The 26,345-nt window shown below is 48.8% G+C and overlaps 1 protein-coding gene across 1 annotated transcript in view; it reads right to left on the bottom strand.

Moving 5' to 3' along the window:
• Ryr3 (ryanodine receptor 3) overlaps nucleotides 1-26,345 on the bottom strand; it is a 273,574-nt gene that overhangs the window by 158,834 nt on the left and 88,395 nt on the right. Inside the window, exons 17-26 of the mRNA XM_013014307.1 lie at nucleotides 23,956-24,197; nucleotides 21,804-21,996; nucleotides 12,828-13,044; nucleotides 11,682-11,786; nucleotides 10,157-10,260; nucleotides 8,662-8,745; nucleotides 7,551-7,710; nucleotides 6,168-6,315; nucleotides 5,141-5,346; nucleotides 4,218-4,392 (exon numbers count right to left, since the gene is read on the bottom strand). Coding sequence (XP_012869761.1) covers nucleotides 4,218-4,392; nucleotides 5,141-5,346; nucleotides 6,168-6,315; nucleotides 7,551-7,710; nucleotides 8,662-8,745; nucleotides 10,157-10,260; nucleotides 11,682-11,786; nucleotides 12,828-13,044; nucleotides 21,804-21,996; nucleotides 23,956-24,197 — 1,634 coding nt within the window. The remainder of the gene's footprint in view (nucleotides 1-4,217; nucleotides 4,393-5,140; nucleotides 5,347-6,167; nucleotides 6,316-7,550; nucleotides 7,711-8,661; nucleotides 8,746-10,156; nucleotides 10,261-11,681; nucleotides 11,787-12,827; nucleotides 13,045-21,803; nucleotides 21,997-23,955; nucleotides 24,198-26,345) is intronic.

The raw sequence follows: 26,345 nt of genomic DNA, 5'->3' as shown, positions 1-26,345 counted from the left end.
GACAAGTTCTTTCTTTTTTCTTTTCCTGAGCTGAGCAGGATAATTATGCGGCAGATGACTGGATATAGCTTGGGACATTTGAACAACTCCTAGTCACAGCCACAATGTAAGAGGAAGTGGTGACATGTGCCCGAAGCACCCCCACCCCCACCCCTCAACTCAGGCTCCTCATCATTACTAAGCATCAGCCGAGGGAACAACATTAGAGGGTAAAACTAAAGACGCAGGAGCCGCCCCCCTTGGTCCAGGTGAAGACAAGGGGGAATGAGATGGGACCTGTCCCACGGCGAAGCAGTCAGGAGTGAGAGGAAGCTCCCCAGGCCTGGCCAGCGGCTGTGTCCCAGGGTACAGGATGAACTGGCGGCAGAGCACAGGGCTGTCTCTGTGCAAGCTGTCCCTGCAGAGGACAGCTGAGCACCGCGGAGGCGGGGAACGGCTGAAGCAAAGGGAGGAAGGCGTGTTGGCGACCTCCTGACGCCAAACAGACAAAGACATAGCTAGGGAGCTCAGAGAAGGAGCCCAGGAGATACTACACCAAGGCTGGTCAGATGTTGGATGATTCCAGACTATTCTTCAGGCATTTCCTAGTCTCAAGAGCCCATGCTTTACTTTTCATCTCCTCCTAAACCCAATGAAGGTGCAGTCTGGGGATAGGTGCCCTTGCGCAGTCACTTCTGAAGCACAGACCCTGTCTGGAGGGAGGGCGGGGCTCTGGCACCAGAGTGTCTGCAGATGCTACTTTCTGCAAAGAGCCTTCCGACTGCAGAGCCACCAGAGTTGGAAGGCAACCTGCAGACACCAAAGTTGCAGCAAGAGGCAGACATTTCTTGAGGGTCATCGCGTCTCCTCTTCCTGGTGCCTCTCTGGGGTCGGGAAGGACGCTCAGGATTTCATCTCTCTCCTTCAATGTGGACCAGAGAAGGCGTTGAGGCTCCTGACCTTCCAGAAAACTTTCGGTGAAAATACAAAAAGCCAGGGCGGCCCAGGAAAGGACCATGCCTGATGAGAAAAATTCTAACGAGTCAGGTAAGGTCCTATCAGCTGTGAGGGGGAGGGCTGGGAGAGGAACGTACAAGTGCCACAGATGGGAGTGGGCACAAAATATTCCTTCTGCAAGGAACTAAAGACTCCCCACTGGGGTGCTGGCCTGGCTGGCCACGGACATGCCTGTGGCCCTGGCCTGGATGGCCGCGGACATGCCTGTGGGACATTCTTCCTGATGGGGTTACAACGTCTAAAACGCTTATTTTTACAGATGGTTTTCCACACCACTCAATGCAAGATTGCTGGCTCCTTCCACCTTCTGCCGAGAACAGAGATGCGATTCCATCCTTCTAGGCCTCAGGCTACCGTTACCGCAGAATGCCATGTTAACTTCCATTCTGCTGCCCTTCACCAACTCCACAGCAAACCCACATTGGAAAGAGCTCCAGATTACCTTGTCTCTGTATGATTAAAGCATGCCACAGTAATAAATATAGTGAGAGAATATTCTAGTACAGTTCTATGATAAAACAGCTCCCTAATCATAGACTTTGCACTTCTGAAGGTCAAATCACATACAGGAAAGGCCTGTGGGCCACCTCTTTCATCCCAGCACAGATGATCTGAAAGCAGGGCTGCCCTGAAGCTTGTCTCTCCTCACCGTATTTCTCTGCTCACACCCTGCCACAGCTGCTCATTTCCTAGAGGGGGAAGGACAAGGGTGTGCTTTCTCAGAGCAGACTAGTTTCTTGCATGAGAAAGCCTGAATGTTGGTATCTGAGGTATCCTGTGCAGTGTATCTCCCCTTCTTACCCCATAATTCATACATTCCACATGCAAACCTTCTCTTGTTCTAGCCTTGCTCGAAGTTCACTGACGTTCCATCCTCGGGCGGCAGAGGCTGACTGCTCACATTCCTTATTCAACATTCACTTCAAATCCTGCTTGTAGACTTTCTATCCTGCATCCGTCACTTGCCATCTATAACTGGCCAGTCACCTTTTCCTGTTCATTATTCTACCACTGGAAAATGAGCTACTTAACTCTGCTACCACTGTACACGCCTAGACTCTTCATCTCAGACTTTACGGTCTCTTGTGGGGATGCAGTGTCCGCTCTGGTTCGACATGGGGCTGAGGGGCTGCATTTCTGATAAGGGTACATGCTTCGAGCACCAAGGCTTTGGGCTCTCCCAAGTTCTCACACTCACACTCTCATTACTGAAAATCTTCTTATCTACTCCTTAAACATGAACCAAACACTGATAGGTACTAACCTCTTCTAGTTAACACAATAGTAAAGCCACGGACAGGTCCTTGGTCTTTGGTTCTTTCTACCCCAGGGAATGACTTTCCCTGGAGAAAGGCCTGTATCTTCTCATTTTTCATTGTCTTCCTGGTGTACAGGAGTCAGTCTCTGGTGGTTCTGTACAGCACACAGGCTGGCTCTTCTGCTGGCAATGTCTTTCCTACTTGCCTCTCCAAATGGAATGCTCTTTACAACTAGGATCTTAAAACTCCTCAGAAGGTATTAAAACATGATCTCCCACGTGGCTTTTCCTGACTCCAGGAAAAACATCAATTTGCAACTATTCTGTTTCCCCAAAGACCTATGTCTTAGGAAAGTCTTTAAAGCTCTTGAAAGGCACAGCTGTTATGCACATTACAGACAGGTCTGTAAAGAGTGTGTATGTCATTCATAAGGCTGAAAACACTCTACAAAGGACATTTACATCTTATACACATGCTCTTTTGCCTGTGAAGTTGTATATGTAGCCTTCTTCAGCATGGATTTTCTTTTTGCAGTCAGGAATTCAGTGCTGTAAGGAGCTCTGATCATGACCAGAAGGAGAAATGGGGCCTACAGAGGTGAAAGTTCACAGGTGTCACAGGCAGACAGGTGACGCATCTTCCTCCTCTGTGAGGAGGTAGCAGGATGGACAGATCTGTGCAGACAGTGGATATTAATCACTGCCAAGGAATTTCAAATCTGGGAACATAGGCTGGGAAGTGGCTCAGTGGTAGAGTGCTTGCCTTGTATGCATGAGGCCCTGGGTTTGATTCCTCAGTACCAGCTAAGCAGAAAAAACTAGAAGTGGCGCTGTGGCTCAAGTGATAGAGCGCTAGCCTTGAGCTGAAGAGCTGAGGGATAGTGCCCAGGCCCAGAGTTTAGGCCTATGACTGACACAAACAAAACATAATAATAAAATAAAAATCTGGGAACATAGAGATCTCTCAGCTCTTACCTTACACTGGTATAGAAGTAACGCCCAGGTAGTTCTGGCACAGATTCTCAGGGAACTATATACCTGGACAGAAGCAAGTCTGCTGACTTGTAGCCCAGGGTACTTCACTCTATATACCAACATATGGCCTGTGCGCACTGTGTGTAGGTACACAGACAGGAAACAGCATGCTCTGATTCTTTGTGCAGTTCTGCTTTGGTTTCAAAGAAAATTTTATTTCATTCAAAGGAATAGTTGAATGTAACTTTTCTGTTTCAATGGTTCTCATCAACATCAAGTTCTAATATACAAACATGCAGACTTATAATCCAAAGCAGAATATAATTATCCTTTAATTTGCTAATTATTCTCTCCTGCCAAGGTCATTAGTTCCTTTATAATTAGCATCTCCCATGTACTGCCAGGAAACCTAAGGACCCTAAAAAGTCAAGGTATAGGAAGGGGAGAGCGTTTCCGTTTAGAATTTCTATCTATGCTGCACACACCAACTATCACTATTAGTTGTCTTGCTTCTTCAAAATTGGTAAGTCTTCAAATTGGGTGCAGTGACTCATGCCTGTAACCCTAGCTACTCAGAAGACTGAGATTGGGGAGGACAGTGGTTCGAGGTCAGTCTGGGCAAAAAGTTCACAAGACCCATTTCAACCAATAAAAAAAGGCTGGGCATGGTGCTTCATGCCTATCATCCCAGTTACAGAGGAAAAGTATACATGGGAGGATTTATGATCCACGCCTGTCTGCTTGGGCAAAAAATAAGACATTATCTAAGAAACTACTGCATCAAATGAGCTGGAGGTGTGGCTCAAGTGGTAGAGCACCTTCCCAGCAAGTCCAAGGCCCTGTGTCCCACCCCGAGTTTCACAATAAAAAGCCTTCATCATTAGAGTTTCAATTATGCAAAGACAACGTAGCGACGCAGAAGGGCTCACTCAGCTGCCCTGAGCTTCCTTCACATTTAAGGAGGAGGAGGGGGGAGGGGGGGCCTTACCGTTCTCAATGTCATAGTCAGCAAAGGCAAGTTCAGAGCCTTTGTTGGTGATCAGCAGCTCCCCATTCAGTGTGAAGATCATTGAGGCATCGTCCAGGTTAATCATACATCCAACCACGTCGCCGGGCTGCCATGTTCGCCCAAAATACCCACTCCCTTGGTGCCAGCGCTGGCCCTACAAAACAAGACCCCGGCTAGAGGAGTGATCGCGGCAGCCCCTCTGATTGGCAGTGGCTCATGGCCTCCGTGAGGTCTCCCCTCTCCACCAAATATGTCACCGGGAGGAGCAGCCTACCCCACAGACACACAAGACTCAACAGAAAAGGCAGCCTGCGTCCACCCAGCGAAGACCATAACCAGAATTCTCTCGGAGGAAAATTGGTAAAAACAACCCTCTCCCACACATACTGGCTGCAGAGAGTTCACTGAGTTAGTGTTGGAGTGGGGCCAATCCATGGGCTTGGGTGAAAAGAGCTGATACGGATGTAATAACAGGTCTCTCCAGCAGAGCAAGGGGCAAAGAAGCAATCACTAGGCAACGTTCAATCCATGTATTAGCTAGTGGTACAGGCTAGTCACTTAAAAATTGTTCTTACAATGAATAATGCAAAATGGTTACTAGGCATCACCAACTTGACTGACCTACCTTAGCTAGCCTGAGGGAAAGTATTTTTTATATTATCCAACTTGCCCAGCCATCATTCATAAGATGGTTAAAAAACGTCATCCGGGACCCACGTACATACAGTAAATAAACGTAACATATAATCAGGAATTAGGTCTTTTAAAAAAGTGAACAAACACAAGACAATGTCACTTTTCTTCAACATTTAACACACTGGACTGGTCACTTTAAAGCCCCAGGTCCCAACTCTGTGGTCTCCAGAGCCCCTCACGGGCACGTGGGCGCCATGCGGACCCACCTTGCTGCCTTCAAACACAAATGCTTGATCGTCAGCCCCCAGCTCGACGTCGGGGCGGCAGCCCGGCCGGGCCCAGCCGACGCGCATGGCGCCTCCGGTCACCACTTCAAACTCAAAGTACCACTTCCCAGACCGGACCGCGTAGGACCGCTCCACCCGGAAAAATCGGAGCTTGTCTATGCTGACTTTTTCTACAGCCGGATCAGCTACTGAGTGGAAGACATGGGAGGAAAGGAGGACACAGCATGGTTATGGAGCATTCCTCAAAGGCTTTGCTGACAACCAAGATGGCCCCGTAGTTTCCCTCTAGCTAAGGTAGCATCTTGCTCACACCACAATAATCACCATCACCATCATCATCATCATCTTATCTTAGCAATGCCAGGATGAAGGAGGGCTGTATAGCTAGCTACCCCTTCAGGATCCATACCTCAGTTTACCCTCACTATGAAGTCAGGGTAGAAAACTTGAGGTTCAGAGAGGTTAACTCACTTATTCAAAAGTCACAGAGCCAATGAACAGAGAAGAAAAAGATCTGAATCCAGGACTGACTTCAAAGACATCCCATGAACCCCTTTGGGCTATGGGTGGTGTGCTCACCAGTCATAAGCTAGTGGTTTAGTTAGAATTGAACTTGGAGACGGAATTATCTGATCCCAAAGCAAGGTGACAGTCAATCTTTGGAGAGCAAGAGGACAGATGGTGTTGTTCTGGGACCTGGTTCTCTGCAGCTGCTCTACACCTCCTCCGTGGGGTTGAATCACAGAAGCAACCATCGCAGAAGCGTCTGTTAATGGGAGGATGCTCCAATGACGCTTTTAAAAATGGAGCATTTAAGAAAGCTGGGGGTAATGATGTTTGACAAGAAATGTACTCATTATGTACGGAACTGTGACCCCTGTCTACATCACATGAAAGACACCACTTCCGGTTTAAAATGAACACCTACTTAAAACTTACATGTTCTCAGAAGAGGACCTGTTTAGTCAATTGGAGCAAGAATCATTCCTAGGTCTTAGCTCATTACCTAGTTCTTGGTCTGAAGGCTCCACGTTATACCCATAGCCCACAAATGTCCGAACGGCTTCACGAAGGCTGTCCCGGTTTGACTTCTTAGTGCGTTCGTCCAGTAGAGCATATGGCACCAGACGGGGGTTTCTTTTGTTCTTCAAATCCTACATGAAGCAGAGGGAAGAAAAGACACTTCAGCGTTACCAACAGCTCATGCCACTCACCGACTCCTGGCTGTCCTGTCTGTTAGCGTCTTCACGAGTGTGTTGATCTTTAGCAATGTACGCATTCGCCATTTCCACTCAGGGTTAAGGGAGCATAAATGGAAAAGTTGTACCAATGCTCAAATCTAGGTTAAAAAAAAAATTTCAATAATGCTAGCCAGCACGTGCAACAAAGTGTCAGGAGACTGGTTAGAAACCTTCATTCCCGAGACAGGGCAGATGGGGTTTGTGCCATGTTTCCCTGTGAAAACTCAAGTCACTGTCTGAACTGTGAGGACTCCCCACAATGGCCTCTTCAGAAGTCTTCATGGAGAAGCGGCAGAGCATGAGGGGCCCCTTTAATCACAAAAGGCACACATCTGAAGAAGAGCCCCCTCCATCTTGAGGACTGTAGGACAACTGCAGGAAAAGCCACCCCAACTATCATGTCAAATGCTGTCTGCACGTCCTCAATCTCCACCGCTTCGTTCCCAGAGCCACAGGCTTCGAGGCTCCCCGATGTGTGCAGGGTTGCGGCTCAGCTGTAAATGAACTCAGCTGAACTGCCCTGCCGCTCACTCTAGTTCTGGTGATTATTAAGCCAACGTGAATATTTTCAGGGAAGAGGTGAGATGGATTGGGATGTGTCCCTGGCTATGAACCTTGTCTTTTCAGTCAATTCCTGCTCAGGCCAGGAATTCTGCTCAGGAATCCTTGGCTCAGTGAACTGAAGGCAGGTAGGAGGCGCTGGCTCCTTGGCAGGCTGCTTTTCCCTCTTTATATTCTTATTAATAGATATTTGAGACATCCCTAAAATGCCACTGGTGAATGATGTTTACCTGTTCCTTACACCTTGGCCTTGGAGGGCAGCACAAAAGCCTAACTCTCTACAGCGTAATCAGCGTGAGCAATAATGAGATGAAATATAGCTACTGGGTAAAGAGCATTTCCTTAACAGAGGGAAAGGTAAACCTTATACATTTCTGCAAAGCTGAAGCTATGCCTGGAGTCAATGCCAAGGCGACCTTCACAAATTCCATCGACTCCATGATTCTACAAATAACAAATGCATTCCAGGGAAAGGGACATTGCAAGGACACCCCCACCTGCCAACTTAATTCCTCTCCAAAGCCAAAGGTCATTCTGATGGATGGTCGCATCTAACCCCTCCAGCATGCACCACCGGCACGTCTCACCTGCTGAATGCCATAGGTCCACCCTTGTTTAATTCTGTCCTTTGCCCAAACATTATGTGCGTTTTCTGCAAGCTTATCCACTAAAACTTCTTGAGGAGGTAAGAGCTTCACATCAGACAAATCCAAAGGGGCTGGTTTGTAGCCGTTAGACATCATGAAGCTGCAAGGAAACACAAAAGCACGTCTACATTCATGTCCGTCCCCACTGGCTGGCAGCTCACATCTACTTCAAGTCTATCGATGAAGCCCCTATTCTACCATTCTCTGTGGCACAGATTTCAAAGGAGACTGTGGGAGAAACAGATGGTCAGTACACACACATCCTTACTTCCCAGAAAAGATGTTTAACAAATGATTCAGTATTCTGGCACATTATCAGATGCTCTTCCAACCTGGCTTTCATCCCAACATGCAAGAAGCTACAACCAGATCGACTCAGTCTCAGAATGTTCAACCTTACATTTGGAATTATCAAAAACAAAACACAAGTGAATCTGAGATACTGAAGTGACCTTAGCAGCCAGCTGTCCACGCCAGGAGTCCCAGCCTCAGATGTTGGTAGTTTGGTAGATAATGTGCAAACGTTAGTTAGAGAGTGTAGTCTACGCCTGGACAGATACATCAGTGAGTTGAGAGGTTGTGGCCAGCTGTGGTATGACTGCCCGGAGAGCAGCGACCACTCGTGTGGCGAAGAGAGTCCAGGGCTCACTCTACAGAAACTGCTGAGTAAGCCGGGCGCCGGTGGCTCACGCCTGTAATCCTAGCTACTCAGGAGGCTGAGATCTGAGGATCGCGGTTCAAAGCCAGCCTGGGCAGGAAAGTCCATGAGACTCTGATCTCCAATAAACCACTAGAAAGCCAGAATAGTGCTGTGGCTCAAGTGGGAGAGCGCTCGTCTTGAACAAGCGCCCCACGACTAACAAAAAAAGAAAAAGGAAGAAGAAAGAAAAGAAAAAGAAAGAAATTGTTGAGTAGTTGAGACCTGGGGTCTGCTGAGGGGAGTAACAGGAGCGTCAGCCACGACTGGGGCTGCTAACTTCCGACTCTGGGTGTAGGAACCGAGACTGAAGCACTGAAGCCCTGACCCGTTAGAAAGTTAAAGTTCACCTACTTTTTGGGCAGTTTGACCTTCTTGAGCTCCTCCTCCGCGGCAGGGTTAACGTGAGCAATGTGGCAGCCCAGGGCCAGGAGGGTTCTGTGACACAACAGAGGAAGAAGACCACGGTCAACTCTAAAATAAAGGACAGCAAGAGCCTGACACATATTTGAGCTGATAAAAACGGACAACAGGCCGGGCGCCGTGGCTCACGCCTGTAATCCTAGCTACTCAGGAGGCTGAGATCTGAGGATCGCGGTTCAAAGCCAGCCCGGGCAGGAAACTCTGTGAGACTCTTATCTCCAATAAACCACTAGAACACCGGAAGTGGTGCTGTGGCTCAAGTGGTAGAGCGCTCGCCTTGAGCTGAAGAGCGCAGGGTTAGTGCCCAGGCCCAGAGTTCACACCCCACGACTGACCAAAAAAAAAAAAAAAGGGTAACAGCCATTCCTTCAGACTGATGGCTGCACATGTTTTCTGCAGTGGCCAGACAGTACGCAGTCTGTGGCCACACTATTTAGGGGCCGCTATGGAAGGAAAGAGCAGCCTTAGATAAGACATACACCAGTGAACTTGCATATACAATAACAAAATTCTATTTTATATAAATAGGACATAACCTATGAGCTTGGCTTTGTGATAATAAAATTCTATTTTATGCAAATAGGTGGCTGCTTTGATTACTGCAGGGGCCATAATTTGCTAGCTTCTAGAAGAGTTAGATGACAGTGAGCAAAAAACACAAAAGGGAAGTTTTAAATTGTTGCCTGCAGAAACACCTTCTAGTTTATAACTTCATTCTGAGTTATAGCTGACTTCTAATTCCGCAAGACAAATAGGATCCTAATACCAAATCCACAGGCCAGCAAGACTTGCGGTTGTCTCTGTGAAGCTTTGAAGTGTGTGTTTGACACTACCACATACAATTCCCTCAACAAACGTCCGCATAACTGAGGGGATCCCACAGGTGAGCCTACGAGACAAAGCCCTCACAGAGCACGGTTACATCCGCAAAGCAGTGTCAGAGCATTCTGCACTGCACAGAAACAGAACAGGCAATATGGACAAAAGGAGTTCAAAATGGGAGATATCACCTTGGGCTAGAAGGGATCTTGGGTAAGATCAAGGGTGGGATCATGGAAAAGCTCAAAGTTGTTTTAAAATTGAATTTTAGTGAATCAGGCCAAGTTTTCTATTGGTTCCAAGATGACTTATCTTTTTTTTTGGCCTGATTTCATATAAACTATAAGACACACTTGACCCTTTCATTCTGTTCTTCTTTTACTCTGCCTCTTATACCTTTTCTACATTCCTAGCAAACTATAGTTCTTCAGAGACCATATACACCAGGTCACAATGGTGGACCAGTTCACTATGTGGGATCCTCTTGTGACATGATTTTATCAGCCTATATTTTCATACGAGAGAGACATACCTTTGCAGATTGGTTTAGAAGTATTAAATGATGGACTCACTGTTCAGTTAAGCTTCAAGTCAGTTAAGCACTCACTTTAAGGTTTCAGTCGACATCTGTAGGTTGTAATTCTTCTCAGTTTCAGGAAGCTTTGAAAACTCCACAAGGCAGGGGTGCTGTCTTTTATTGTCATCCCGTATCTAGGTGACAAGACAAGAACATGTAATGTATGTTGGACCGCTGGCACTGCACTGGGAACCAGGCATGTGTTCCCTTGGATCCTGGTCCAGGAAACCCATAGTTGGCGAAAGACAGCCCCATGCTGACAGGTGAACAGACGATCTTGTCTCCAGTACGTGGTTCCCGGGCCCCAAGTTGCCAACAGCTTGTGCTCTGTGGCTTTATTTCTAGACAGGCGTCTGCATTTAGGACACACTTCCTGAGAGGTCCAGCCTCTCTGGGCTCAAAACTCATGACACCATTATTTACTGAAAGGTGGCCCACTCCAGGATGTGAGGAACTACAGAATCCTGACCAGCATGTGCCAGAAATGCAGTCAGACACAAAGGTGAACCAAATTTGTATCTTTAGAAGCCACATTAGAAAAGAGAAAAATAGGTGCAATTAATATTAGAATGTATGTTACTTATTACTAGTTTAACAGATAGCCAGGCAAGAATTTTCAGGAGATAGTTTGTATTATTTTTGTTCACACTAAGTCCTTGGAGTCCAGTGTGGACTTGACATTCTCAAATCTCAATCCAGATTAGCCACTTTTCAAATGCTTCATAGCCCCATGTGGCTCATGCGATTGCATTGAATGAGATCAGAGCATGGCTCATCCATCCAAGGCTGGCTGGATCTACATCTGTCTGAACATTATGTTGAGCACAGATGGCACACCTCATGAATAAACCATCCAATGATGTAGGAAGTAGTAATATTTGTAAGGTTAAATCTGAAATTGCAACCGTGCCACATTCTAAAGGAAGAGGCTTGTGGTGATTATAAATGAGAACGTTTTGTGTGGCTATCCACACATAATAGCTGTTGAGGTACAAGCCGCAGCTAAGAGGACCATGTATCATCTGAGAGAGCAGGGTCACAGGAACCTACAGAACTCACCGCATTCCATCTTCAGACGTGACCTTATACAAATCACAGAGCAAAGTCAATTTACATTTTCTCTGAAAAATGTTCTCTAGTGAGGGATTATCTAACCTCCCTTGAGTGTCCATTAATCTTCACGATACATCTGAAAGCCATGTTCAACAATTTCGGATTCAAGACAATGAATCAGTGGGCTATGACCACCCACGCAAAGACAGTGGCTTTTTTCTGAATGGGAGACGTGGAGGTATGAATCCCGTATTTCCCCAATAAAACAGTCAGAACCTGAGGGGAGACAGGAGATGGACTCTGGCTTCTGTCTGTGAAGAGCTAGGTCTCCGGGGCTCCTGCCATGGACAGACAGTAAAAGCTTGCTTCTGAACATCGCGAAAGCCAGCCAGATGGTAGGAGAGGGGAGTGGGCCTGGAAGCTGGCAGAGTTCTCGTCCTCAGCAGTCCCTCAAGAACCCCTTGGGAAACCTGACTCTAGTCCTCCACCCTGAAATACGTACTTTGCCGAAAGTCCAGCCGAGTTCTATTTTGTTCATTCCCCAAAGCTCGTGGATGTTTTCGGCCAGTCTGTCTCGGATCTTCTCCAGGTGAGGTGGTAAAACAACCTGAAGGAAAAGGGGAAAGTGGAAAGCAGAAGCAATTATTTCAGAATCTACTGCAGAGTCCCAGGGCTCAGGCGCTCTGCCGTGAGAGCACCCTCCTCCCCCCCCCCCCGGCCTCCAGCCCTTCTGCGCCTGCAGCCTCTGGCCAGCCCTTCTCTGCAGATGTCTGTGTCGCGTGGTCTTCCCGGTGAAGGGCTCCCCATCTCCCCCCGACTTTACTTTGCTGCTCCACAGGGTAAGAAGCAGCACAGTTGAATATAACGAGGTCGCATGAGTGTAAGGAAATACACATCAGAACATTCTGCATGCCGAAATCACTCATATAAACTGCCACACACTGCCTCAGAGGGCCGTTCCATCCTCACCCATTTCCCGTAGCTCCCTCAGGAGTGATTCGAGTATAGCCGGAATTCTGGGGGCTCCCGCCGGACTCTGAGTGCATGTCTCCCACCACACAACACAACAGCACCCACCCGCTGCACCATCCTAACTTTTCAGTTTTATTTTCCATCCTGCTCCAGCATGTTCCTCCCTCCCCAAACGTCCAGCCACCTGAGACTCACAGCCACCTGCCCCTACTTTGCTTCCTATTATCCTCTCCCACCCCAGATGTCCCTCCCCATGTAAGCCCAGTAGGGGCCCTGACTGAGCGCCATTTGTCTACGGACATCTAGAAACACACTAGCAGGGTGCAGTATGAACTTACTTGTGCATACTGCTCAGTTTGCATTTATCATTCCTGGCCTTAAATGATAACACATTTGCTCCTCACCTCTTCAACCTGGCTGTAGTTTCTCAGTGCTGTTACATTTCTTCCCTATCGTTCAGGGAGTGCAATGCCTCGCATCGCACAGGCACTCAACATGTCTACTGGGAGACAAACCCAACAAACTCAATCAATACACGAGGTGCAAGGGCAAAGAACAGCGACTCACACCACACAATTCTACAGAACACTTTGTAAGAACAGCTCAAAGACAGAGAGACGCAGGTGCTCACCCCGCCACGCCCTGTGTGGCTTGGTGTCTGGCCGTTGGAGCCTACCTGACTGGTGTCGACCGGACACGGGGTGAAGGAGGCGTGGGAGAGGAGCTGGGTGGTGCCCAGGAGGTCACGGACGCCGCCCGTATCGCGCTTGTATTCCTTCACGGCCTCCAGTCTCAGCCTCTCTTTCGGGAGCAAGGCTTCATAGCACGGGGCATACCCAGAGGGAGGCAGAAACTTAAATTCCCCATGGCGTCCACCCATCAGGAAACGTACTCTGTCATTCGAAGAGACCAGAAATTGAAAGTCAAAATGAGTCCAAACTCAAGTGAAAGAATCCCCAAGTCATCTGTCAGAAGGGGACTGAACAGGGCCCACCAAAGATATGTAGGAAGCAGTACAGAGGTAACCACGAGCCCAGTACCATGATCGGATGTTCACATCAGCCATGCTCTTGGATTTACTCATGTACAGCATCACCAGAGGCCTTGTCCTAACAGTCACTATTGATATTACTACCATACCGGAAAGAGCAGTAATAACAATATTACTGGGTTGCAATCAGGCTCAAATACCAGAACTTCATGTTTCCTTGAGTGAAATTATCCACATAGAAAAGAAAAGCATACTGTAGTGATAAAGAACGCAGGAAACTGTACATCCAGACGGAAATATGTAGTAAGGGGCCTGTGTAGCAGGTGACGAGGAACAGGAATGACGCAGGGAAGAGGCTGCAATTCCCTAAAGCGGCCACAGGAGGGGGTGCAGAGGCGGTGGCTGCAGCGGCCAGCGTGTGCTCGCTAGGACGCCAGTGGCCACCAGCCGCCCCCGGGGATCTCCACCGCAGGAGAAAGGCTTCCAGAGACTCCAATCAATGCACAGGCACTAGTTACTGTCACAGGAAAGTATTCCAGTGTCCATCCATTCATCTATCCAGGCAGCCAGCCAGCCAACAGCCAACCAACCATCCACCCATGTGTTAGGTTAGAATTAAAGTTAAACCCTGAAGTTTCACCAGTAAGGAGGAGAACGCAAAAGAGAGCTATTTCAAAATGATCCAACGTATGCTTCAAGATTTATAACTACAACTGGAGCTTCCACAAATCAACTGCAACCACATTAAAGTGATTAGAAGCTGGGCACGGTGGTCATACCTGTAATCTTAGCTACTAGAGCTGGAGATTGAACGACTGTGGTTTGTGACTAGCTCAGGCAAGATCTTACCTCAAAACAAGCCAACATGCCTCTGGTCACAGCTACTTGAAAGGCCAGAGGTAGAAGGATCTTGGTTCAAGGCCAGCTTGGGCAAAAACACAAGCCCCTGAAACACAAACTAAAAGCAAAAGGCCTTTGTGGGCTGTGGCTCAAGCAGTAGAGTATGTCTAGAGAGCACAAGGCCCCAATTCAGTCCCCAACATGACTACCAAAAAACCAAACACACACAAACCTCCACAAGGTGATGAGAAAATATGATCACTGTTCCAAGAACTTAAAACATGGCAAGACAGGCAGACCTGCAGATAGTGACCACAGGGTCACACAGGGTCAGCAGTGGACAGTGACCTCACAGGGTCACACAGGGTCAGCGGTGGACAGCGACCTCACAGGGTCACACAGGGTCAGCAGTGGACAGCGACCTCACAGGGTCACACAGGGTCAGCGGTGGACAGTGACCTCACAGGGTCACACAGGGTCAGCGGTGGACAGCGACCTCACAGGGTCACACAGGGTCAGCAGTGGACAGCGACCTCACAGGGTCACACAGGGTCAGCGGTGGACAGTGACCTCACAGGGTCACACAGGGTCAGCGGTGGACAGTGACCTCACAGGGTCACACAGAGTCAGCAGTGGACAGTGACCTCACAGGGTCACACAGGGTCAGCGGTGGACAGTGACCGCACAGGGTCACGTCAGCAGTGGACAGTGACCTCACAGGGTCACACAGGGTCAGCGGTGGACAGTGACCGCACAGGGTCACACAGGGTCAGCGGTAGACAGTGACCTCACAGGGTCACACAGGGTCAGCGCACAACATCTGTCCATTCTTTTGCTCTTGCCATTAGCAAGCATTTGCTTATCCACACAATCACATGTGTCTGCACAGACGCAAAGTCATGGGACAGTCCCAGTGTGAGAGGGTAGGAGGCCGCGACAGGGGCCAGCTTTGTGTTGGAGCTGGGACTGGCAGGAATTGCAGCCATTAGTGTGCGTGCGTGTGTGTGTGTGTGTGCATGTGTGCGTGTGCATGCGCATGTGTGTATGCATGCATGTGCACGTGTGCATGTGTATCTGTATGCATGTGTGCATATGTGTGTGCATGTGTGCGTGTGTGCATGCGTGTGTGTCCATGTGTGTGTGTGTGTAAGAGGTGACACATAGGGAGAAAGGTGATGATTGGCAAAGCTGTCTCAGAAGGCCATTTCTAACTAGGCCCTTCTTCCTTTAACTGGAACATTCTGGAAATGTAGCCTTGCAAAGAAGGCTCAATGTTGGCTGCGTAAGTATGATTATGGAAAAATCCTAATTATGAAACTGGAAAATAAAGATCTCTCCAAGTGAGACATGTTCTCAATGAGAATGCGTTATCCAAATAGCATTCTTACACAATGCTGTTTTAAATTCATTATAGACATCGCACGGAGCCTCCCACTTTGCCCTTTTAGATTTCCAAACACCATGGCGCAGAATCGGAACCAGGATGCCCTCCCGCAGCGTGCCTGCCTGCGTTACGTAATGGAGCGTGATCTGTACTTACACACTAAGGACGCGGACATTCACAAGACGCTCAAATGAAACTGTCACTACCCTGCAGTGTCGCTGACCTAGGAGCCTTCAGGAAATCATGACTAAGCCTAGGGATTATTTGCTGAGAACTTTCCAGATTCAACTGCAACATAAAGGATTGTATAATTGACATGCTGCAACCTCAGGATAAAATTGGATCTTTTCAAGCAAAGCGTTCGTGTGGGAAGAGTTCTGGCTCTCTCTTCTCATTGAGCAGACTGCCTGTGAGAAGCTGAAGACTTGTAGCAAGTGCATCCTGTTACTAGTGTTGAGTTCCAGAAACATCTACACAGAACTTCTAGATGGACTTAATGATTCATCTGTGTGCTTTCCTGCCAGCAGGGCTTCGTTTGGATAATTCCTTAGCACTGAAAGATCTGCCGGGTAGGTAACAAATCAAGACAGGTAGCGTTTCATGTCTCGTTTAAAGAGAACAATGTTTCCTGCAATTGTATTCTGTTATTAAAATGAGAGCAATGATTCGGTTATAAATTTTCTCTCCTCTAATGGGCCCCAAATCTCTAAAATGAAAAATTAACTCCGGCAGAAGTCCGTGTTTACTGCTTACTGGAGCGTCTGTCTTCAAAGCCGATTTCGTTGTGCTCCACTGGGTGGAAGACAAGGCTGAGACGTGTCCCAGAGCCCTGCCGGATTAGAGTCCCTCATCCCAGCTGGTGGGACGGACTGGCCTGGCCCTGGGCCCCTCTCCAGCTCCGGATGCTTCCCTCACCACCAGAGAGAGCTGGCAGGTCACACAGCGGCTACCAGAACTGTGGGGTTCCTCCTGACCGCCATGGGGGATGCAGACTTATTAATTTAGGAAGAAATCACTAGGGGTAAAGTGTAAGTTTGAAGGAAACTCTTAAAAGAAGGAAATGAAATGCCAGACACCCATCTTAGTTATTGGAGATATTGCCCTTGATCTTAGCCAAAAGGCCAAGAGATGGCCGGTGTCTGGCGCTCAAGTTAGCTGATTTTTGCAAGAAGCCCGAAGGCAGATCCAGGAATCCATAACTCGGAGGCCAACTTATCTTGGCATTCTAAATAGAGGTGCTGGACTTGCTGTGCAGAAGAAACCAAAAAGTTCCCAGCAGGGGCCTCAGCCTTGCCGGCCACCTGTGCCCTGTACCCAGGAAGGGTATTTGGGGAAGGAGACGGCTCCTGGGAGGTGTCAGGCTGCTCAGAACACAGTGAGTCTCTGGAAGCTAGCAAAGGGTACATTTGCCTGGTGAGAGCGACAAGAGAGCAAAAAAGGGACTAATGGCACAGACTACCCCCTCCAGGAAGTGTAAGGCCAGATGCCGCCCCCCCGGAGAGTCAGGCGGGGTCCCACGAAAGGCTCCGCCCTCTGCAGGTCGGCTAGAAGTAAAGGCCGGAAGCCCCGGGGTGGGGGGTGAGCACTGGGAACAGGGAGCAGCAGCAGGACTGGGAAACGCGGTTCCAGATGCCACAGGCTGCTGCTCACTGGGGAAACTGCGGAAGAACCCCCAGTGACAAAGACAACGATTGAGTAACTGCCACAAACCACCCAGTGCCACAGGCCACCCGCCAACGCCACAAGGCCTGCCCGTGCACCAGCCACGCCAACGCCACAAGGCCTGCCCGTGCACCAGCCACGCCTCCCGGACGGAACTCCAGAGCTCCAGGACAGGTCGGGGGCAGAGACAGAACTGGAGGGGACAAACAGCCTCACACTCCAGCCCAAGTTGGGCAAGGGCTACCACCTTGATGGACGCAACCGCGTTCTATGGTCAAATAGACTGGCCTCTTAAATGACTGACAAGGCTGTTTCTGGTAAAGGAGCAGTAAAAGCTACTGGACCTACCCACCAACTCAGGAGTCCAGGGAATGTGTTTATGGGGTACAAAGAGAAACAGCAGAACTACCTGGCGTCTATATCACTTAACACACACTCTACCTGACACCCAGCGTTCGGCAAGCTCCCCCTCCCCCACGCGACCGTGCAATCAGCCTCCACGGTCCCCTCCTTCCTTCTCGCTGAGTTTCCCAGCTCCCAACAAACGTTAAACTCAAAGCACAGAGAAGGTGAAAACGGAGCCCTTGATCTTCCCCCACCGTTCCCGTCTTCTGTGTGTGTTTGTGGGGTTTGCTGAGCAGGGACTCTTCATTTTTTTTTTAGGTAGGATCTTGCATTTTTATCTGGGTTTAGGGTTAGACCATGATCGTCCTACACGTTTTTTTTTTAACCTAGGACGAAGGGTGTGAGCCTGAATTAGTTGTTCTTGATCCTCAGACTTTAAAAACAATTTCCTTCACCAACTCCCTGTCTTCTGTGTCACCCGAGGCTCCTCCTCTAAGCCAGATGCTTCACGCTAGAAGATTTGTTTTCTCATGACGCGTTCACTTCCCAGAGGAACAGGGAGAGGCCTACAAAGCACACAAGTCTGGCCATGTGTAAAGTTTACTTTCCTGGCTCATTGGAGAATAAATTCCATTAGTATTTTTAACTTCCTCTTCTGAGTTTTGTTCACGTTTGTTTACTAACTTGTAGAAAGGGCGATGACTACTCAGATTTACAAGACTGATCCAGGAATTTCAGCACAGGTGAGTTTCCCTTCCATCAGTCACAGATCACTAGCAAACATGGAATCAGGTCAGTCTTCCCGGAGGAGAGACCAGGGGGCCAGCTGTCGAGAGAGGTCCAAGCTTTGCTGACCAGAACTTAGTAAGTCAGTCATGGCTCATAATCACACCTCTGGTCTGTGTCACTAAGACTGAAGGACAACCTGAGGTCTTACGGCCAGCCGGCCAGCTCCACGCTGCTCTCTACAGAAGCGTATTTACTTCAGCAATAATTTCTACAGCATTGACCACAGCAAAGCTGCTGGGTACCTGAACACCAGCCAAGTCTGGGGTATACCGGTAAAAAGCCAACGGCAACCCCAGACACCAAGTGTTTTAGGATATGGTTGTTTTTGAATTAGAAGGGGCTGGTACCAGGGTCATGGAAGATGATTAAGCTGGTTTTGAGGAGTCGATAGCTGTAACCTATATTCTCCTCTAGAAAATACCCTCTTGTGGCCCCCAAGTCCCACACACGGGGCCTTCCACCAGATGCCCGTGTCCCATTTGCTGATGATGGGCAGGGATGATACATGATCCATTTTTTTTTTGCCAGTCCTGGGGCTTGAACTCTGTCCCTGTGCTGCTTTTGCTCAAGGCGAACACTCTACCACTTGCGCTACAACTCTACTTCCAGCTTTTTGGAGTAGTTTGTTAGAGGTAAGAGTCTCACAGAGTTTCCTTCCTGGGCTGGCTTTGAACCATGATCTTCTGATCTCAAATAGCTAGGATTTCGGGTGTGAGCCACCGGCAGCTCCCTTTTTATTTTTAATAAGGGCTTCTTGGCATCCGAGCCCTTTTGGTGGGTGCCAAGGTGTACACGTCTCATAGCCACTTCTGTTCCATACTGAGCAGGCTGTCCCTCAGGGTGCTACACCTGTAATGCAGAGAAGACAACCACAGAGGCTCTCAGGCCAGCTAGCCAGGAGGGCGCATGCTGATGCGTGGCCCAGTCAGCAGTTACTCACGCTGACTCTGGCTCCACCATGGGGAAACCGAACCGAACCAGAGTTTCGCTCCTCACGTGGCCTCACTCTGTCGACTGTTGGTCGACATCTTGTCAGGTATTATAACAACAGAGTTTGTAAAGAGGAAAATAATTGCTAAAAATTTAAAACCATGGTCTTGTTAAAGGCCATGAAATTGAAAGCGATAGAATGATGAGAAATAGAAGCCAGAGCCGCACAGAAGAAGGTAGAAGCAACTACAAGAGAAGATTCTGAGTTCTCCATGATGGAGACAGACTGTCCGGATGGGCCAACGCAAACCTGACAAAGGCGGGTGAAATATAAGTCTAAAAAATGGTCATGAAGAGCCGGAACTGAGAGCTCACGTCCACAGTCCTAGCTACTCTGAGGCTGAGGTAGGAGGATTGCGGTTCAAGGCCAGCCTAGGCAGGAAAGCCCAGAAGCCCATCGTCTCCAATTAACCACTAGAAAGTCAGAAAGCTGCGGGTCAAGTAGTAAAATGCTAGTGCTGAGGAAAAAAAGGTAAAGGACAGTGCCCGGGCCCCAAGTGCAAGCCCTGCACTGTCACACACGCAGTTATCACTGAGACATTTCTGTTCAGTAGGCGTTTTAATTCACCTGGAATTAGTATCTCAATTTTTTCTACTTTTTTCCATAACCGAACAAAGTAATGAGAGAAGTGGGTGTGAGCACCGAACCAGCCTTGCCTGGATGGGCTGGGAGGGAGTGCTGGTTTATGGGGAGCGTTAGCTGTCTGCAGGGCAGGGCTGGCCCTGAGGTGTGGGGTTCACGCCAGCGTTCGCCTGGTCCAGTTCTGCGGGCAGGGCTCCTTCCTTTCTGAAGCAGAGGCAGGGATGCGTCAGAGCTGAGTGCTTCCTGGGGCAAGCTGAGTCGCCTCAGTGCTGCTTCTCAGAGACCCCTGCACAGCCGCAAGCCCAGCACAGCCAGAACTAAGCTGGGACCAAATCAGCACATGCACCTCCAGCTTCCTAACTGCTCTCCTTCCTTCTACTCTCAGCAGCTGTGGCTGACACACATTTTCTTTTATCTAGACAACGTTGCTTCTCAGTTTGCTCTAAAAATAGCACGACTTGTTGACCCACACAGAAGACAAGTTTTCTGCTTACAGACACCATTTAATCACCTACATCGCCCAGTTATTCTTTGCAGGAGAGGATTCCAAAAGAGCCCCATTCCCCACCCTAAAAAAAAAAAGCCATAGATACAAAAGTCCTATCTCAGTGTTTTAAGAGAAACAGGAAAAATGAACGAATGGTTAAGACGGTCAAAGTACAAGCTGGGTACAGGCTCACGCCTGTTTTCCTAGCTACTTGGGAAGTAGAGATCAGGAGGGTTGAAGTTTGAGGCCAGCCTGAGCATCTTTCTCTGCAGTGGCATGGGGGGCTAAGATCAGAGACGGCAGGTCTCAGCCCCCAGGCAAAAAAGTCTGCAAGACTCCATCTCAACCATGGCTGGGCTGTGGTATGCATGCGTCATTTAGGACTGTTGGGGTCAGCCCTCGCAAAAAATAAAGTCCTATCTAAAAAGTAGCCAGAACAAAAAGGGCTGGAGATGTGGCTCCCGTGGAAGAGATTGAGGCCCTGGATTCCAACTGTTTAGAAAAAAAATTAAAAAAGGAAAACACTGAGGGCAGGAAGGGTTAAGAAGGGCTCAGCCAGCCGGGCCTTTCCATATACTGCTCTAAATGACATGCTAGGTCCAAATTCTTTACCTGAAATATTTAGACCTTGGAAGTCTTGGGAGTTGAAAAAAGAAAATAAGAAAGTCTATGCTGCATATACACACATTAGGCAGAGCCCGAAGCCAGATGAGTGCCAGCATCCTACAACAAGCACACACATTATCTCTGCAACTAAACAAACCAATAGCAAGAGGTAGGATCGATGACAGACTGAAAATTTTACTTCTGTTGGTGCCAGATCTACTGTAAAATAAGTTATGAAGGAATTTATGGCTTTTTAGAGCTTCATAGAGAGTTCAACTGTTGATAATAAATTCTGAAATTTTCAGACAGTTTTCCTAAAATCAGTTTGGCCACATAATCATCAACTGGGACTTTAAAAAAGTTCAGTATATATTTCTGACCTTCTAGGAAGAACAAACTAAGTTCAGAAGAGGATTTATATGCAGGCATGTTTGTGGTAATTTTATTTACAACAATAGAAATGGAATTTGAATGGTTATTTATGGAGCAGCCAAATAAAGGAACATAATTTGGTCATAAAATGTCATTTCGAAGATCCCTGAGAGCTTAGGAAAAGGCTTGTAACGTACTGCCGAATCCAAACCAAGACATAAAACTTCATACCCACTGTGATTGCCATTTAAGAAGAATGTACATATTTACGTGAAAAAAGACTTGGAGAAAATACGCCAAAATAGTAAGGACAATTACTGCTAAGCATCACACTCAAAGGGGATGTTTACTGCGCTACTTAAACCTTTCAAGATTTTCTCTTCAAATAAACACGCAACGCTCTCGTAACTATTAGTTTTCTGCACAGAATTTATCTCACTACGTGCCGTATCTGGGAATGTGGCAGGACGCTGCAGGGGGAGGAGGCTGTTCAGCCAGCCCTGAGCACGCGGTCTGGCGTCCACGCCGACCTTCCAGGGTGGTTGGGCTCATGGAACCCGCAGAGGAGGCAGGGCCACTTCCTGCGACCTGGACGTAACTTACTTGACGCCGGCTGAGAAGCTCATCACAGGGAAGAAGAGCCCGTCGGTGTTGAAGTTCTCAAACATGCCCTGGACCGGCTGCCCGTTGATGCGGAAGGAGATGCTGGGCACCCCCAGGTCCAGGCAGCAGCTCACCACGTCGTCCGACCTCAGCAGGTGCTGGTTGATGGAGGCGACCGCTCTGGGTATCCGTCCTGGTGGGCACAGCACAGGAAGAGATGGAGGACCCTGGGGATGCCCACGGGGAGGGGGGAGACCCAGCGGCCACCTCGGGGAGGTGGGGTACAGCGGGCACGTCGGAGACTGGGAGGGGCCAACATATTTGAAGCACTGTGTTGTGATATGAACACTGAGAAAGTATTTCTAAGTGGAAGAGAGAGCAGGCATCGTGCCTGACAGATACTGCTTCTGCTGGGTGAAGCTCTCCGGAGGCAGGGGTACCACTCATACTCATACTCAAAGGCCTTGCTGCCTTCTACATCCTCAGAAACATACAGCCAGAGCAGCGTGCGGGCACTTGGCAGCGATTCTAGTGCTCGAGAGGGTGGGGTGGGGTCGGGGGCCGAAAGCCAGCCTGGGCTACATCATGAGAATCTCTCAAAAACAAGGGCCGGGATCCAGCCCAGCGGCACGGTACTTGCCCAAAGCCCTGGTGTGTTTCTTGAAGCCACCAGGGAAAAAGAAGATGTGTCCCCTCTATCCCTGGGAGAAAAGCCACAGAGGGCGGCAGGTGGTCAGATACCACCGCGCAGCCTGGCCGGCTCATTGGCTTTTAAGAACTTGAACGTCAGATTTAGTAGGGTGACAAAGATGCAAGTATCTTATTTCTTGATTGAAAAACATATGTTTCTTACAAATGTTCAAAATGTATACAGGAAAGTATAAAAAAAGAAAAAAAGGTCCACAAAATGTTTCTAGTAAAGTGCATACATGCATACCTACAGATTTTCAACCAAACTGGGATACACAGGCTTTATCATTTTTTCCAACTATAACATCAAACATTTAGCTCTCTCATAAAATATTCATTAGAACTGGATTGTAATGGCTTCATACTAAGTCACCAAAAGGTAATTAAAAATGTTTCACCCGATGGGTATGGGAGCCAGATGCCAATCTTGTACACGTATCTTTGGTAATAGTTCTAATCTCAGCTTAAAACTGTTCACTGTTATCAGTGGACTAAAAGATTGAAAATATCACATCCTTCTTAAATAAAACCAAACACAGGCCAAGGTTCTTGCCCCTGAGGAGTCCATAGCCTAGATGGGAATGTACAATCAAGAAACCTTACAAGGCTACCGGGTAAACACTGGAACGGAGGTACAAAGGTTGCTTTCATAGAGGTAGGGAAGGTATCATGTCAGTCTGGGAATTCAGAACGTGTAGTGGACAAACCAGAAAGAAGAGCGCAAAGGAATGAATGACAAATCTGCCCCTGGCAGAGCTGGTCAGGCTGGAGTAGGAGTCCATGAACACCGGGTCGGCGTGCGCGGCCAGCCAAGCCAGGGAGGCGCACGGAACGCAGGCCATCTGTCGTGGAGAAATACCACAGCCTAGAATGCGCGGTGCACACTGACCAGTTTGCTGAGTGTGGTCTAGGAGTCTGTGTGTGAAGCTTTAGTACTTTATTTCACTGCAGAGAATGAGGGATAAGTTCCTCATTATAGGACCCACAGCAATATTAAACAAACAAACGAACAATGAAGTCAAACGTGAACAGTATGCAGGTTTGACGTGTTTCTAATTTCTTTAAGGAGACTGATTCTTCCCAGCTCATGGTGTGGAGTTTAGATATGCTAAGCTCCAGAAACCTTTCTTTCTTCTATGAAAGTCTATGAATAAAAGGATGAGAAAATGAGAAAAAAAGCTTATTGCCTGGTAAAGAAAGCTAAGCGGCTGTTTATTCATGAAATCACAACGATCCTATGTGATCAAGGTTTTTAGCAATAGAGAGACTGAGCTCAAGTCACGTGATATGCTGTGGACCAAGTACCGAGGACTCGTCAAAGCAGTGTTGTATTAAACCTAATATACTCCGAGACTCATAAATCTGTATTGTTTCACCAGACAGTGGCAGGTTCAACGTGAGCAATGTGAGACTCCGTGGTTTTGGGGAAGAGGTCAGAGGTCAGCCTTTGGGGGGCACTCACCTGACCAAAGGTGAAGTCCGTCGAAGCCGTAGGAGTGCAAGTCATCGCCCACACCATTACCTCCCCATCCTTCCCCGCCTCCGGGGTACGGGGCGTAGCCCGGGGACGATGCCCAGCCCACCCGCAGGTGCGTGGGCTCCGCTGTCAGGAAGGGGTCCACCTGGTCGATAATCAGCTCAAAGTACCACTTCTTATACTGGGCTGAGCCCTCAGCAACTCCCAGGAAGATGTTTGGCCGGATACTGAAATCAAACACCAGACAGCTGTCACCCAGAGACGATGAACAACTGGACAAAACAAGTTGGGACAGACTCTACAGAAGGCACTGGCCCAGCCAGACCTCGGGCGAGAACAAGCGTAGGTGTTAGCTATTGTTCAAAAGCAGAAAGGGCTTAGAACCCTCAGCACATGGTCGGGTTTTCTGCAGGAAGAATCAGGACCGCACAACTCCACTATGAACACGGAGGATGGCTCTAAAAATCCTACTCCAGGCAACTCCATGCCAACTACCGGCAATGGTGCTGCAACACTACCCAGAGCTGTGCAGTCTTTCTGTAAGTGAAAGAAATTACTCAAGTTCCATCTTCTGCTAAATTGGTTTAAGCATCCTCATTTTCTAAAGCGCAGCTTTGTCCCCTGAGCATTATTAATACCAACAGCCTCTTAAAAGCATTAAAAAGTCGCTACCAGCCACGAGCTTGTTAAGGGCAAGCGGTGTTAACACACTCAGCGGCGTGGTTAACCGCCTGGGAGTCTTGGTTCGGGTTAGGAGGAGTTGGAGTACTGGCATCAGAGCTCAGGGCCTCATACTTGCTCTGGTCCTGTTTTGCTTTAGCTTGTTGTTCTCATAGTTTTTTCCCTGGGGCTGGCCTTGAAGTGAGATCCTCTTACCTACGGCTTGATGAAAGCAACCACCCTGGCCTTGTTTAAGGGTTTGCAATCGAAGCTAGACCTTAAGTGATGATAGTGGTCACGGGACGGGAGTGAGCAGGGCTCTGTCTACAGAGGATCGCAGGTGTGGGGGGAGAAAAACGACAGGATATTGAATAATAAAGATCAAAGTATGCTATACACTGTGGAATTGTCATAATGGAACTGGAATTACAGCGACGTCTCCTTGTAGTCTTTTTAGTTTCACTGGCGGTTCATTCCTGTAATCTTAGTTTGAAGGCTGAGAACAGGAGGATTGTGGTTCAAGGCCAGCCCCGGCAGAAACGTTCATGAGATTCCTAGTTAACCCATAGCTGGTTGTGATGGCACATGGCTGTCATAGGAGGCTGAGCCTCAGGCCAGCCCCGAGTCTACCTCTCTGCAGAAGAGAAGGTGGAGTGGTGGTGTCCACCTGTGACCCCAGCAGGAAGCCTAAGAGTCTGTGGATCACATCTCACTTGTGGGCCCGAGAGGGGTACGAGGGCCTATCCGTCAAATAACCAGTGAAGAGCAGAGGCCTGATCAGTGGCGTCACGGCAGTCTATGAAATACAGCAAGGCCAGCGTCCAAACCACCACTATAACCCAACGTGAAACAAAAGCTCAATAACACAGCCAGAAAAACATACACGAGAGATATGTCTGGGGTGAAGTCTTCGAGATGGGCTCTTCCTGGATGGCAAGGGAAATCTGGGCTGTCTGGGGAGGAGGGTCTGGGTGGCGACTTGGGTCTGTAGGCCGCCCCGCACCTCAGAAGGTGTGCTCTGCCCGACGAGGATGAACATCGTCAGGTCTCAGGCCTGGTGAGTGCACCGAGCTCGAGTGTGGCTGCGTGTGGACCGGCAGGTAGGTCCTGCGACCAGCCTCTCCAGCCTGGCTCACAGAGGTAGCAGTCGGGCAAACAAATGCCCGTATGCTGGAGGATACAAACAACCCAAGTGTCAACGTGTGACACCCCTTCTACTACAGGATTTCAGAAAAGACACTGCTCTAGCAAACCGTGCATGTGTGACGCAGAGCCTGCAGCGCGGGCGGGCGGGTGCCAGATAACGCCTGGCGGCCCACTTTCCCAGCTCCTCGGCGCTGAGATGCTGCACAGCCTCAAACTCAGGACCTGGAGGGAGGAAGCCAGAGGCTCTGCAGAGAGGTCCTCACAAAGCGTTCCCCCCCGCCCGGCCTGTGCCACATACGTGGGTTTTCATGGAAACAACCGTGGGCCACTCAAGCCCAGAGCGGGCCTCCTCCTGGGGGCACGCAGGGGAAACGGTTCCGCGTGTGCGGATGACAGTAGCGCAGGGGTAAACCATCCGAGGGTGTGGATGACAGTAGCGCAGGGGTAAACCGTCCGCGGGTGTGGATGACAGTAGTGCAGGGGTAAACCGTCTGCGGGTGTGGATGACAGTAGCGCAGGGGTAAACCGTCCGCGGGTGTGGATGACAGTAGCGCAGGGGTAAACCGTCC

This window comes from Dipodomys ordii, unplaced genomic scaffold (genome assembly GCF_000151885.1).
Source record: "Dipodomys ordii isolate 6190 unplaced genomic scaffold, Dord_2.0 Scaffold23, whole genome shotgun sequence".
In the NCBI taxonomy this organism is placed as follows: domain Eukaryota; kingdom Metazoa; phylum Chordata; class Mammalia; order Rodentia; family Heteromyidae; genus Dipodomys; species Dipodomys ordii.
This window is presented reverse-complemented; position numbering and strand designations above follow the sequence as displayed.